General features: G+C 48.1%; 1 protein-coding gene across 1 annotated transcript; it reads right to left on the bottom strand.

The window, feature by feature from the left end:
- Window positions 1-1204: 1204 nt before the first annotated feature.
- LOC136579121 (biogenesis of lysosome-related organelles complex 1 subunit 4-like) lies at window positions 1205-12358 on the bottom strand. The gene is made up of 5 exons (XM_066579446.1): window positions 12043-12358; window positions 10042-10113; window positions 6423-6524; window positions 3007-3147; window positions 1205-1488 (listed from the first exon to the last, which is right to left on the bottom strand). Exons 1-5 carry the CDS (start codon window positions 12280-12282, stop codon window positions 1399-1401), a joined length of 645 nt encoding a protein of 214 aa, XP_066435543.1. The 5' UTR covers window positions 12283-12358; the 3' UTR covers window positions 1205-1398.
- Between the last annotated feature and the right edge of the window lie 2137 nt (window positions 12359-14495).

The following is a 14495-nucleotide window of genomic DNA, read 5'->3' as shown; positions in this document are numbered from 1 at the left end:
CATCGTGCATTAAATATGAGCCATACAGAAGTTATTCACTTACCTGCTCCGTTGCTGGCGTCCCCGTCTCCATGGTTCCGTCTAAATTCGCTGGCAGCTTGCTTTTTTAGACGCGCTTGCGCAGTCCGGTCTTCTCCTTTCAGCACGAGCCGCTTCAGTGTGCTCCCCGCTACAGCTCTTCTGCGCATGCGCAGACGAGCTGTCACTGCTCGGGAGCGCGCTGGAGCGGCCATTCTGTACCTTCCTCTGTTAGAGGAAGGTGCAGAGCTGCCGAGCTGTCCGGAGAAGCTGCCCAGCTGTCCCGCCGTCCAGCTGTCCTGGTAAGTGATGGGCCTGGGGGGCTGCCGCTGCGCGGGGCTGCGCCGGGGGGAGGGAGCTGCCGCTGCGATGGGGGGGCTGTCGCCGCGATGGGGGGGCGCTGTCGCTAGGCCGGGGGAACTAGCGCTGGGCCGGGGGGGGGGGGGGGTTGTCGCTGCGCCGGGGGAACTAGCGCTGTGCGTATGTCGGCTTCCCGCTGGGTCAAAGAGCCATGCAGGGCAAGGGCAGGATTTCCTTGCAATTTCTCACAGTTGACACTCGCCATAAACCCTTAAATTCCTTCACTAATTCTGAGAGTGGCATTTAAATCCCCCGATTGGAGTTTGAGTGTCCCGAAGGCCTCCTTGGGTTTTTAAACGTAAATTTTTTTAGTGTTTTCAAACACGTTTAACAGCATTTTTAAAGCACCCCATCATTACAATGGCTGATGTGGTGCGTTAAAAAACGCTTGTTTGAAAGTGGCCTTAACCCTTTCCAATACACTGTCTGACATCTAAAGACATACTGATTGAAGGCTGTACAGTTCTGATGTCAGAAGATGTCCGGCAGGGTATTCTTACTGTAGATTACTAGCCGCTCTGTTCTCAGGGGCCTCTCTTCAGCATGTCATATATGGCATTACTGGCTCTAGCCAGCAGATGGCACCATCGTATAATGGCAGAAAGAGAAAGCCCCCTAGGAAACCCGTAATCCAAAATTGGATTGCAAAGGGTTAAAATATTCCGAACATAGTCTGTTAGGGGCAAATCTTTCACAAATTTACTACTACTGTATTCCATGGAGTTTAAAGAAATGCCGCCAATATCAGAAGCTGAGATGCAAAACAAATAACCCAGTTTTCATATATTATAAAAGGAGAAGGAAGTGGAATGATGTACATGAACAATGACCAATACGAATACGGATTTTAATGGAAGACTCTGATATTACAGTATATACAAAATTAATTTTACTTTTTCAAGAAGTTCTATCAGGAAGACTCTAGTGTGTAACAGTGATCAGTCTGATGTAAAAAGTGCAATGCTGTATTGCTTGCGGCAATGCCCTGAATATAAGCCAGCATGGGTCCCAGTCTTCTGCTTAACTGCTGCTTGGCAAGTAGTCTTCAGTTCTGAACACTGTTGGATGTTCGTATCTTGTTGGCGGAGCTCTCGGAGAAGATGCTGCTCTCTGTATTGATGGAGGAAAAAAACAACATACAGTATATAATGAAATTTGGAATGAAATAAAATCCTTTTTAAATTTGTCATATTTTTAAAAAATGTTATTAAAAACTTACCTTTGTTTTTTTTTTGTTTTAGTCCTATTAGGGGAGTTGTAGAAGTGAACAAGTAATCGCATATTCAGTATACTGCAATAATTTTGGAATGAAGTATAAGGTAATCTTCACTGCTGTCTATTAAGCCCAGCCATGGGTAGAGCTTAAAGGGGTTGTCCCACACCGAAACAGGGTTTTTTTTTTTTCCAATAGCCCCCCCCGTTCGGCGCGAGACAAACCCGATGCAGGGATAAAAAAACCAAACCAGATAGTACTTACCCGAATCCCCGCGGTCCGGCGTCTTCATACTTACCTTGTGAAGATGGCTGCCGGGATCTTCACCCTCGGTGGACCGCAGGGCTTCTGTGCGGTCCATTGCCGATTCCAGCCTCCTGATTGGCTGGAATCGGCACACGTGACGGGGCGGAGCTACGAGGAGCCGCTCTCCGGCACGAGCGGCCCCATTCAGCAAAGGAGAAGACCGGACTGCGCAAGCGCGTCTAATCGGGCGATTAGACGCTGAAGATTAGACGGCACCATGGAGACGAGGACGCTAGCAACAGAACAGGTAAGTGAATAACTTCTGTATGGCTCATAATTAATGCACGATGTATATTACAAAGTGCATTAATATGGCCATACAGAAGTGCTTACCCCCACTTTGTTTCGCGGGACAACCCCTTTAATAATCATCATCAATACATGGCAGGTCTGGAAGATGTCACAGGCAGCCATGGCAACCCATTAGCGAGCGTGTCATGGGGTCCGAAGGAGGCCCCCATTCAGCTTAGTCTTCATGGTTAAGGAACTTTTATAATCAGGGAAAATGACTTATCAATATTGAATACATGTATGCCTCTCTGTCCCGTTGAATGGGGCCGCTGCGGCGTGCTCGCGCCGCACAGCTGGTCTGCGCATGAGTGAACACCTTCCACTCCGGAGGATGCAGAGAACAAGCGGGGGGGTCACTTGTTCTCTTCATCCAGCTGTTCCCCGCTGGGAGCGCCGGGCTATCATACAGCCGAGCGCTCCTAGTGGAGGATGCACAGGACAGGCGGGGTGTCCCCGCTTGTCTTCTGCATCCAGCTGTTTTCTGCACGGAGCGCCCGGCTGTTATACAGCCGAGCGCTCTGTGTCGGGTATGGAGAATGCAGCTGGACCACTCTGTTCTTCATACCCAGCCTGTTATCAGGGAGCGGGATACAGCTGAAACAATAGTATCAGCTGTATCCCGCTGTGAATCCCTGATAAGACGCATCATTGTCTTTCAGCATGCTAAAAGACAACGATGAGCGATGGTTTAACGAAAACTGCACAAAGGCAGTGCAGTCACACACAACGATTATCGCTCAAAAGACGGCTTTGAGCGATAATCGTTGTGTCTAAATGGGCCTTAAAACAAGTAATTGATCATTTTAACAGATACTCACAGAAGGAGAAAAGAGAGGTGAAGAACTGATATTCTGGAAGATTTTCTTAAGTGGATTAGGAAATGTGGCAAGGTTGGTTTCAGCCTGGGTAACCAGCTCCTCCATCTGTGCGACATTGCTTCCAACCGTTTTTACAAAGGCCTGTTTAGAAATTAGGACAACCGCACAACATTTTCAGTGAAATACCAGAATTTAATTCCATGAAAACAATAGGTCAGATTTACTAAGCTAAATGCCCCAGTATTCTGTCTCCTTTTTCTGCGCCTCATCTGACAAGGGCGTGTGGCTCATCGATAAAGCAGCATGGACTTAATGTGAAACCATGCGCCAAACTTCTGCGCCACAAACTAAAACAACTAATAGGTGCTATAAACTTCGACTAGACCGTTTACGATGCACCAAAATGCATCATCCAGCATGGGCTACGGTGATAAATTTGGTGCATTTTCCAATGGCCTGGTCTAGGTTTGCAATAATAGGCAGGACTAGTAAATCTGCCTCAATGTGTCTTGTTCATAAATGCAATGGAAATGACCTCAAATGCTTCATCAGTGGGTGTCGCACTACCCCAATGATCCGGAGAAGTCTAGATATTGAAAACAGTAAAACAACATCTTTCTAAATTGACTTCCAGATTTTCTGCTCCATCCAATGACCTTTTCTTTTGTAAGTCAAGGCTGTGGTTAAGCATATATATGTTTGGTGTATATGGCATAGAAACCTTATGACATATTCCCAAGCTGGACCACTTCTCTGTAATGTGCTACCCCACACAATCAGGTTCATTCCGAACACCCACTGCATTAAGCGTGCCCTAAAATCTTTTTAGGGAGGCCTACCGTATTCCCTAATTCCTGGATCTGTAGTGCTTGTCTGTATGAACTGTAACATAACACAGCGCAGCTTCCCTTCTGCTTGCGTTCTAAGACCTTCCTTCCCCCAATATTGGCTTAGGAGTATATATTCACACAGTAGATTTGTTTCATCTGCATGTGCATGGATTTATGCAAGCTACACTCAGATGGGTGTCTGCAACAAATCTGCTATGTATCACATCAAAAAGATACTTTAAAAGGGAGCCTGTCATGTACCGTACTTATCTACCTTTTGCTAAAAGCTGAAGAAAGGAGGGCACGGCGCTGCTGGTTAGATTAGGCTTGTCAGAAAGGATCCCTTTTCCATTGGGGAATCCTCAATCCCAGATCCTCCCCCACCCCGGGGAGTACATGTTGCTGGATACATGCCCCCCCCCCCCCCAGAAATGAACATAGAATGTGGAAATATGTCACAGCGTGTGCCTCAGCGGGGACTTGTCTAGTACAGCGGACACAGAAGCTGTAGAGAGTGAAATTGGGAACTGAGCTGGCTGGGAGCTGCAGGAGAACCGAGACGCCCAAAAGACCACTTCCACTTTAACAGAAGCGGTAAATCCTGAATTACAGAGAAATGACAGGAGTAGTTTTCATAGCGAAGGAAGGCATCAGCGAATGTTCCCCAGCTACCCTGGCTTTGCTTTTAATTCCCAGTCATTGTAACAAGGCTTGTATAAAAAGTCTGACTTTGGCTTGAAGGAATGCTGTCTTTCAATAGGTGGCACTGTGGAGGATTTATTCCATCTCCCTTATTTGCATATTACCCAGAGGAGCGTGCATGGCCATTTGAGTCTCCTCACTTAGTTTATACTTGCTCTCCCTAAGGAAAGAAGATAGCGTTTCTGACCCCCAGCTACCCGGCATGATAATATACCAAGTGCCACCGCCGGCCACAGACAGCTGGACTTAACCTCTTCTGTGGCCATAGGGACAGGAAAAAACACTTAAGATGGGAGGTGGAGCAGGGCTATTTAACCTTTTATGCGTTTTCCTGTCCCTAATAGGGCTAGGGAGTTCTCTCCTGTGGTGCTCTCATGGAGGGCAATTTGAGAAAATAGGTATTGTGACCTCCGCTCTATTAATGATATAAACCACCTTAAGGGTTTTATCACTGGAAAATCTTTTCATGCGAGACAAGAATTAATAACAGCAACAGCATTTAGGTAAGACGCCTTTCACACTACAGTTTTCCCTCCACCCCCACTCTTCGTTGCAGGATTTTGTTTTGCATGTCAAAAATGGCCTTGAGATGGATCCCTGCAAAGAACCATAAGATTTGGGTCAGGCTCATACAAATGGATTGGATTCCACATGCGAAAGACCTACGATCATTCGCGTAAAGTAAATGCAAGTGATCGCTTAAGATTGCAGATGCGGGTGCTTTTCCCTGCGGATGTAAGCTACGCACAGAGTATCGTCCGCGCGGAAGAAAGATCTCTCTTTCCCCTCCAGATGGCATTTTGGCTTTTCCTTTGACGTTGCAAGTGTTTTTGCAACTCATGGAATGCTAACATTAGTCGATGGAACACTCACATCCATTGACTTCAATGGGCGCTGTCCGTGTGGAATCCGTGCAAAAATAGAGCATGCTGCGATTTTAATTCCACTCACGGAAACAGCAATTCCTGTCCGCACGTTTGAGCGAAGCTGCGAAAGCCCATGCCTTTCAATGGCCATGTATTACTGCGTATCGTTAGCATAGGTGCGGATCGTTGCATATGCAAATCAAATTCCCCCCTGTGAGCCCGGCCTTATGTGTGAAACCAGAGACCCCCTTAGTCTCCGTTTCACAAGGTTTCCTGTCAAGTAGTTTTAAGCTGGATAGAAAGGCGTCATCAATAGCGCTTTTTTACCCAGCTAAAAAGACTGACAAAGACAGAAACCTTGTGACAACGAGAACAAAGTGGTCTCCAAGGGGTTGTCAGAGTTAATTTCTATCTAAATAATCTTCCCCTGTGTAAAACTAACAGATCGTATACTCCACTCTCCTGTCTCCCTGATGTGTCCCACGCCGCAGCCGTCGGTCTCCCCTGTAATGTGGTCTGTACAGGTTGCCGCAGCCTGCGCGCGCGGGGTGTCGCCAGCCGCGGCAGCCTGTGCGCGTGGGGTGCCCCCAGCCGCCTGCGCGTCGTCAGCCGCCGCAGCCTGCGCACAGAGTGTCGTCAGCCGCCGCAGCCTGCGCGCAGAGTTTCGGCAGCCGCCGCAGCCTGCGCGCAGAGTTTCGGCAGCCGCCGCAGCCTGCGCCCAGAGTGTCGTCAGCCGCCGCAGCCTGCGCCCAGAGTGTCGTCAGCCGCCGCAGCCTGCGCCCAGAGTGTCATCAGCTGCCGCAGCCTGTACGCTCTACAAGTGAATCACAGGGCTCGATCGGACAAACCCTTAAACTTTATCATCTTATCAATGGTTCTGTTTGAAGGCCGTTTTTTGCATGCGAGACTGACCTCTGCAATGGAGAGAGGGGTGCAGAGGATATCGTGGTGTGAAAGGAGCCGTACGCTACAAGATTCATTCAGCATTTATCATACGGAGTAGCATGCAGGTCCGTACCTCGAGCAAGTCAATTTTCTGATACAGTTTTCTCATTTCTGCAGCTTTGGTGTAAATCTGAGGCACTTTTTCATTAACTACTTGAGAAGTATCGTTTCTAATCTGTGGAGAAAAAAAAAAATCACAAGAATCAAAGCTCAATGTTAGAATCACATCCAAAGAGTCAAGCGGCGCTCAAATTAAAAGAATATTTCTGTCCAGGATCCTGGGAGCATTTAGTAGATGGCGAGTGTACAGCAGGGTGAGCCCATATCTATATCATTGACTTGAACTTTTTTTTTTTTAAAGGTGTTTTCTGGAAGTTTTCAAGATGTTCCAAAGGGATGTTTACATGGAGCAGAAATGCTGCAGATTTTTTGCAGCATTTCTCTAAAAGACACAAAGTCAAAACACGCGCCATCAGTGTGGATTTTCACTCGAAATCATCTGCGTTTCGGCACCTGATTTCAGAAAATACCGCACTCCCCTTCGAAGTCTTCACGCTCTCTGTGCTTCCTCCACCGGGCTGGTCAGGTGATGCAGAAGTGACCAGTGGCACTATGCTCAATAGAGGCTGCCAGGTGCCCAGTGAAGGACGCGCCAAGAGCGCGAAGACTTCGAAGGTGAAGGGGGAATGTGGTATATTCTGAAATCAGGTGCTGAAGCGCAGCAGATTTCAAATCAAAATCCGCACTGATGGTGTTTTTCCGCTACGTGTAAACATACCATAAGGGTAGAGAATGGGCCAAAATAAAAAAACAAGCAGTACTCACCCATTAACTGACCCTGTGGTCTAGCACAGCGACTCTGATCCCAGAAGCTCCTGTTACGATCATATGACCACTACAGTCAATTACTAGTCTCAATGGTCATGCGCCATTCATTCACACATCACTGCTCAAACCAGTGATTGGCTGCAGTGACCGCGTCAATATTGAAAGGCATGTGAACACTGCAGGAACTTCTGTGGTGAAAGCCGCCGTGCGGGACGAAGAAGATTGTGTGTTTTTGTTTTTTTTTAAATTCTAGCCCCTTTTTCTGCCCTGAGAAACTTTTTCAAAACTCACAGAAAACCACTAAGTAGCGCATATCTAAATGCAGAAGGGAATTAAAGGACAACCGCAACAAAAGTGACAAAATAATGCTTCGGCGGGATCCAATTTTCCACCTTAAGTGACAGGTCTCAGGGCAGAGGCAGAATATTCTTTGTCACTAGCAAATGGCCTATATTGCTGCTAAAGAGAACCCCTATGGAGAATAGACAAGATCCACCCACCTTCGCAGCCGAGGACGTCTGGAAGTACCTACAGCCCCTTTTCACAATATGTTGTGGGATATACTTTGTGTCCCTCCCCCCCCCCCCCGTTCCCCCGCTCAAGAAAAAAAACATACAAATTTTAAAAATCACAACCAGTTCATCTGCTCTACTAGGGAGGATGACCGTCATAGAGCAGGGTCTTAAGCTCAGGATTCACCTCTATGACCCAGAATGTAGCGCCGGTCTTACAGAGAGCGTTCTTCCACTCTGGTGGACCTTAAACTATAGGACAGCCAGTCGTCGGAATGGCTATCCTGTAATACTATACTTTCCCTGCAGCGACCGTAGCAAAATTCTGAATGTAGGTAGCAGGAGCGGGGCGATCAGCCGTTTGCTCCTGGTGCCGCACTCTGAAAGGGGGTGACTCCGATGAGACAAATCCTTTATCTGTATGCAACTATATGTAAATGAATGGGGTAATATTCTGCAATTCTAAGCAGAGCGCCCAAATGGCACCCTCAGATCAACCATTTATAAAGCATCTTACCAACACACCATCAACGTCTGTGTTTGGAAAACCCCCGGATGCCAATGATGCTATGCGGCCTTGGTGGCATTTGTTGTAGCAATGAAGTCATGCCACTATTTTAGGGAGACCGATCTGGGGATTTAGGATTTGCAACACCCATTGGACACTTACGAACAAATCCCTGAGGCGTCACAAGTGAATATTGTGGATTGCTTGTGAGTTGTGACTAAACATGTAGGTCTGGCCTTGTCTTTCCGTGGGCTGCAGTAATGCATTCACACACTTGCTTATGATTTTGCAGTGTGACCTTACAATCTTGGTGTCTGACTATAGTGGCCGTGTCACCCTAGCCTCACAGCCGTTGGCGCAGCGGCATCCGACCTCATTCCTCTTCCCGGGTGATTGTGTGCGCACACTTCCGCTATAGTTTATGTACATTTGCAGGGCTGCGGAATACACAGTGCAGAGTGGGAAAGTCTCACATCCCCACAACACTGTATACATATATTAAAGGGGTTTTCCAGGGAGAATACTACTGATGACCTATCATAAGGATAGCTCATCAATAGTTGATCGGCAGGGGTCCGACGCTTGGAACCCCGATTGATTAGCTGAGCGGGCGCATGTTGTAAGCGCCACAATAACACAGAGGTTGGGTGTGGAAGCCTCCGCGCCGTCCTCTGTGTAGTGGCCAATGCTTGTAACTGCAGGTACAGCTCTCATTGAAATCAACGCAAGCTGTGCCTGCAGTTGCAAGCATCGGCCACTACACAGAGGTCGGCGCAAAGACTTCCGTTCCGACCTCTGTGTTATTGCGGTGCTGGCAGCATGCGCTCAGACAGCTGAGCGATAAACCCAGCCGATCAACTATTGATGACCTATCCTGAGAATAGGTCATCAATAGTATTCTCCCTGGAAAACCCCCTTAGGCCCAATGTCCACGGGCTGATTTGAACTGCAGAATCTGCGCGGGTCACCCGCTTGGATGATCCGCAGTTTAAGCCGCCGATAAGGGAAACATGGGCATCTGCACCTGAATTAAAGCATGCGGATTGGATTTGCTGATCTTTGGATGCAGAAATCAAATCACAGCATGCTCCATTTCAGTGCGGTTTCCGCACAGATGGCTTCCAATTGAAGTCAATGGAAGCCGCCTGATTTGCGGGAGAGCAGGAGTTTGGGGGAAAAAAAACACATCCACAGTAAAGAAAAAAGAAGACCCGGACAGGTGTGCACGGTCCTCGGCCGCAGAAAGGGTCGGAATCCAACTCGTCCGTGGACATCAGGCCTTACAGGGGTTTTATCATTTAAAAAAAAAAAAAAAATCTATACTCACCTATTCCTCCCCCGTCAGTCTCCTTACCGCATCTTCTCCCCACTGAGCTTCTGCAGTCCCTCGGGGTCACCTCACCGCACGCCGGCCGGCTTGTTATGAAGCCTGCATTCCTCTCATTCACTTCATGCTGGGTCAGTGGTCACATCCCTGTGATGTAGCGTCCACTGCCTAGGAAGGAATTCTGATCTATTGCCGAGACAGCTCGCACGAGCAACCTCTGAAGTAGATCAGCACTCCCCCTGCTGGCCTGTGAACTGTGATGTAATGTACATTGGCTGTCAGGAAGGAGACTGCCCATGAATGTACGTAACCTCAAAGGAAGGAGAGGAATCACCCATCTGGAGGGGAGGTGACCCCTTGGGACTGCAGGGGACAGGAGAAGATAGGAGAGGTGAAGATCTCATAAGTAGACTGACAGGGGAGGAATAGGTAAGTATAGAATTTTTTTTTAAAGACAGAACCCCTTTAAGTGTATCAAACATCACATACATGTTGTAAACCTACATTCAGGACTTACCATATCCAGCATCCCAACAAACTCATCAACTCTTACAAGTAAATCCTCCAGGCTCTTCTCCAAATTCTCAACCTGTGAGACACAGTAGAGGTTAGACTGTTGTTGAGAGCGGCTCCATGAAGAGATAAGCGGTTTGTGCTTCCTGCTGATCACTCCTCACTTTCTTTGCAGTACTCATTATATGGTACTAGAGATGAGCGAACGTACTCGGATAAGCACTACTCGTCCGAGTAATGTGCCTTATCCGAGTACCGATGTACTCGTCTTGAAAGATTCGGGACGCGCCGCGGAGCGGGGAGCTGCAGGGGAGAGCCGGGAGGAACGGAGGGGAGATCTTTCTCTCCTTCTCTCCCGCCCGCTCTCCCCTGCTCCCCGCGGCAACTCACCTGTCAGCAGCGGCGCTCCCTGAATCTTTCAAGACGAGTACAGCGATACTCGGATAAGGCACATTACTCGGACGAGTAGTGCTTATCTGAGTACGTTCGCTCATCTCTATATGGTACCTAAAATACCGACTGCAGTCCCCCCCCCCCATATTATCAGGGCCGCATACGCCGCTCGACTCCACACGGTAGATGGGCAGTGAAGGTATATTCACCCGCAGCAGATGGGATCCAGAAATTTCATTGGCTGAGAGTTCGTTCCATTTATCACACGGCCTGCTACAAGCCCGGCTCAGATGAATGGCTGCCACATGTGATCATACTCTGGGAGTCTGTCCATGGCCTCCATGACAGCGATGCCAGATCCATTTTCTGACAGATACCAGTAAACCCGACAGACTCCATTGTCTTTAACCCCTTAATAACAGGCCTATTTTGGTTCAAAGGACGCTACGATTTGGGGGGGATTTTATCTCCCATCTCCATCCCAGGCTGGTATGACTACAACAAAACCAAAACCAATTTTTTTTTTTTAGCTTTTTACCCACTTTTGCACAATAAAACCCCCTTTTTAAATTATTTTTTTTATAGATCATGGCATTCAAAATTCAATGACTTTTTGATTTTTGCGTGGACGGCGCTCCGTGAGGGCTTGTTTTTTGCGCGACGAGCTGCAGTTTTATTGGTAACATTTACGGCTTTTTCAATTGTTTTTTTTGGGAGGCAAGATGAACACAATAAGTTTTGTACCTGCGTGATGAATAGTGACTTAGATACATTGTAGAGGTCGTTAGGGATGGGATACTAAATATGAGGCCTTTAAAAAAAAAAATATATATATATATTCTTATACAAATGGGAATGTACACATAGAAAGGTTTTTTTGTTATTTTTGTAACTTTTTTTTTACACTATTCTTTTTACATTTTTAGGTCCCTGTAGGGGATTTGTACCATTAAAGCCCTGATCGCTATTACATCACGAAGTGCCGATAACCTTTTATATACTGCCATGTACATAGTTTGCAGCATGTAAAAAGAGCGAGGACTGATGTTCTCATTGCTCCCCTCTGTTGCAGCAGGAGACCAGCTGTCAATCACAGCTGACACCAACTGTGTAATGCCGCGGTCTCTCGCCTGCGCCATCCACAGGCCATAAGTTAATTTCCTATTGTGTTAAATGTCCCCCAGCCGGGACGCAATGACACATGTCCGCGAAAAAAATACAGTAAAAACGCAACGCCCGTCACGCAAATACACAACAGGAGAACGCGCCCTTACGGATTTATTCAGATTCGCACGGCCGACCATCTAGAGCTGCGTGCAGCAGGATAGGACTCGGCTAACGAAGCACTTGTACCTGGCGCCATTTTTAGGTTTGTGTCTTATACTACACCGTCAGTTATTTTTTATATATATATGCGCTGGAGCTAATCCTGCCCAAACTCCAGTCCTCAGGGCCCCCAACAGCTCATGTTGTCAGGATATCCTATAGTAAGACCGCCTGTGACAATGACAATAATCAGATGACATGTGGGGGGTCCTATGTACTAACATGTTATACAACCCGCGCTGGTAAACACCGCTAGTCACATGACCACGCAGGGCCACGCCCTCACCTCGGAACTGTGCTGTACTGGGAGGAGGAGGGCGGACAGCTGGAGCGCTGCAGAGCTGAGGACGTGGTCACATGACTCTGTGGCTGCCACTTCCTCGTCGCTCAGGAGCCCCACGGAGGCGCCGCTGCAAACGCTCTGACTCTGGGAGACATGGCCGCTGTCCCCGGGACTCCCACGGGAGGCACCTCCACCGGCCTCTTGTGGCGGCGGCCACTGTCCCGCACCAGCCGCCACCTCCATGCGACCTGAATGCTAAAGCTCCTGGGCGACACACGTGACACGGCTGCCTGGACGTCCCGTACGGGCGCCGGCTCGGGTCAATCTTCTACAGGAAGCGTTTATCCGCTGTCACGTGACAATCACTGTTCTCCACATCTCATTACTGTGCTTCGCTGTAATTAGAAGCCCCCATAGAAATCTACACAAACAGCAATAAAAACCAACAAGTTTAGTGCTGTGTTAGCCAGTTAATAACATAGCATTGGCCCAAATGGCAGACATTGGTGAGGGGGGCGCCCCCTCCAGGGCGAATGATGGCTGCCCTGCATACACAGAGGGGCTCGCCTCATGAATATATGTACTTATGAGGGTGAATTCACAAGAGCACGCCGTCCGCAGGAGAGACCGCACCTCCGCATGTTCTATTCTCGCACAAAAAGAGAACGCGCCGCCATTTTTCCGTCTTGCACCATTGCTGTGTGAGGAAAAAATCGCCATGTAAATACGCAAATTGCAAATATTGGGATGCATTTTCGTCTCGCACTGCACAAAACTCACACGACTCTCTCGCCCGTCTGAATGCAGCTTAAGGGCTCTTTGACGCGAAAAAAGTTGCGTGAAAAACCCCAGAATATTCTATTTTGGTGCCGACTACGCCCAAAACAGCCGGCATTAAACTTAATTGCCCATTAAAATCAGTGGGAGCTCGTGGGGTTTTTACACAACGTAATACGCAGGGAGGGCTCTTTTACACGGGTGTCCGCATCGCCGACAAAAATCGCAGCCGAAACCAAGTCGCAGCTGCATCTCGCGCTTTCAAGCCCATTCAGACGGCCAGGCTGTGGCGTATATACGCTGCTGCCCAGAATACCGTAGGGAGAGAGTTCAGCTCTGTTACACTCCCTCCCCCTTCACTCTCCTCTCCGCCACTAGCCGGCAAGGGGACGGTGCAGGAGCTTAGCACAGCTAGTCCTGCTTAACTCCCTCTCCAGCCTACGGGAGCTGCCATGAGGGGGAAGGTCTTTAGCAACGCGGGCCGCTGCTAAACTCCTCCCCTTTTCCGGCAGCTCCCATAGGACTATATGGCAACGGCTGGCGTGTTCTGGCAAAGGTAGTACAAGTCCTATGGTTTCTGGCATTGCGTAAAAGCAGCCGGCACCGTATGCGTTATCTTTTCCAGCCGGCTGATTTTACGCAGGGGAAAATCGCCCATCTGTAGACATGCATTGGAATCCAACGCTTCAGATGGGCGCGATTTTACGCCCACGGTTTATCGCGGCAAAATAGCCGAGACAAAACGCCCGTGTGAAAGAAGCCTGAATGTGCACTTCAGTTGTGCAAATACACTGCCTATTTATGTGACTGAAATACGCATGCGCCCATGAACCATCCCTAAGCTCTCGCTCACGACCTGAAGGTTGCAAGTTCAATCCTCGTATGGTTCAGGTAGCCGTCTCAAGGTTGACTCAGCCTTCCATCCTTTCCGAGGTCGGTAAAACGAGTGTGCAGCATACTGGGGGGTAATAATGGAAGCGCTGCAGAATAAGTTGCTGCTATACACATAACAAGATTTAATAGTGATAACATTCTCTGTCGGCACAAATCTGGCAATATCAAGTTTATATTGGTTTTTTTTATTGGGTTTGCTGTTGCATTCCAAGAGCCATAACATTTTTATTTTTCTACCGCTGCCCTATGAAGGCTTGTTTCCTGCAGGATGAGCTCTTCATTTATCCCACTTTTGGGAATGTACAACATTTCGATCACTTTTATTCCTTTTTTTTTCTAGAGGCAGGAATAAAAATCTGCACTTCTGGCCCGGGTTACTTCTTGTTTATAGTATTTACCTGGAGGTATAAATAATATGTTAAATTGATTCTGCTGGCCAGTACGATTACACATATGGCCGGCTGCACACGACCAGACTTGAACTGCGGAATCCGCAAACGTCAACCGCGTGGATGATTCGCGGCATTTCGCATTCATTAACAAATATAGAACATTCGCATGTCCATTCACACGGATTGGCTGTGGTTACCCGCTTTATCACCTAGCGACAGCGCGGGAAAAGCAGTGATTTAAAAAACGAAACAAAAAAACTGTACTGCATCTGTCAGACGAGGAGCCATCTAGACCATCTGCAATACATGTATGTGCAGATGCCGGCCGGGCACAGGGTCAGATTCCACTGTGGGCTCCCGCATGCAGAATCTGACCAGTTCGCCTGCAGCCGG

Source organism: Eleutherodactylus coqui, chromosome 9 (genome assembly GCF_035609145.1).
Source record: "Eleutherodactylus coqui strain aEleCoq1 chromosome 9, aEleCoq1.hap1, whole genome shotgun sequence".
Lineage (NCBI taxonomy): Eukaryota > Metazoa > Chordata > Amphibia > Anura > Eleutherodactylidae > Eleutherodactylus > Eleutherodactylus coqui.
Note: the sequence above shows the minus strand (reverse complement) of the source record. Positions and strands in the feature narration are given on the sequence as shown.

Excerpts from the sequence above, each read along its gene's own strand:
- LOC136579121 (XM_066579446.1), bottom strand. The coding sequence starts at position 12,282 with ATGGAGGTGGCGGCTGGTGCGGGACAGTGGCCGCCGCCACAAGAGGCC. Across the intron at positions 10,114-12,042 it reads CAGTACAGCACAGTTCCGAG|GTTGAGAATTTGGAGAAGAG; the intron begins GTGAGGGCGTGG and ends TGTGTCTCACAG. Across the intron at positions 3,148-6,422 it reads AGAAAATTGACTTGCTCGAG|GCCTTTGTAAAAACGGTTGG; the intron begins GTACGGACCTGC and ends ATTTCTAAACAG.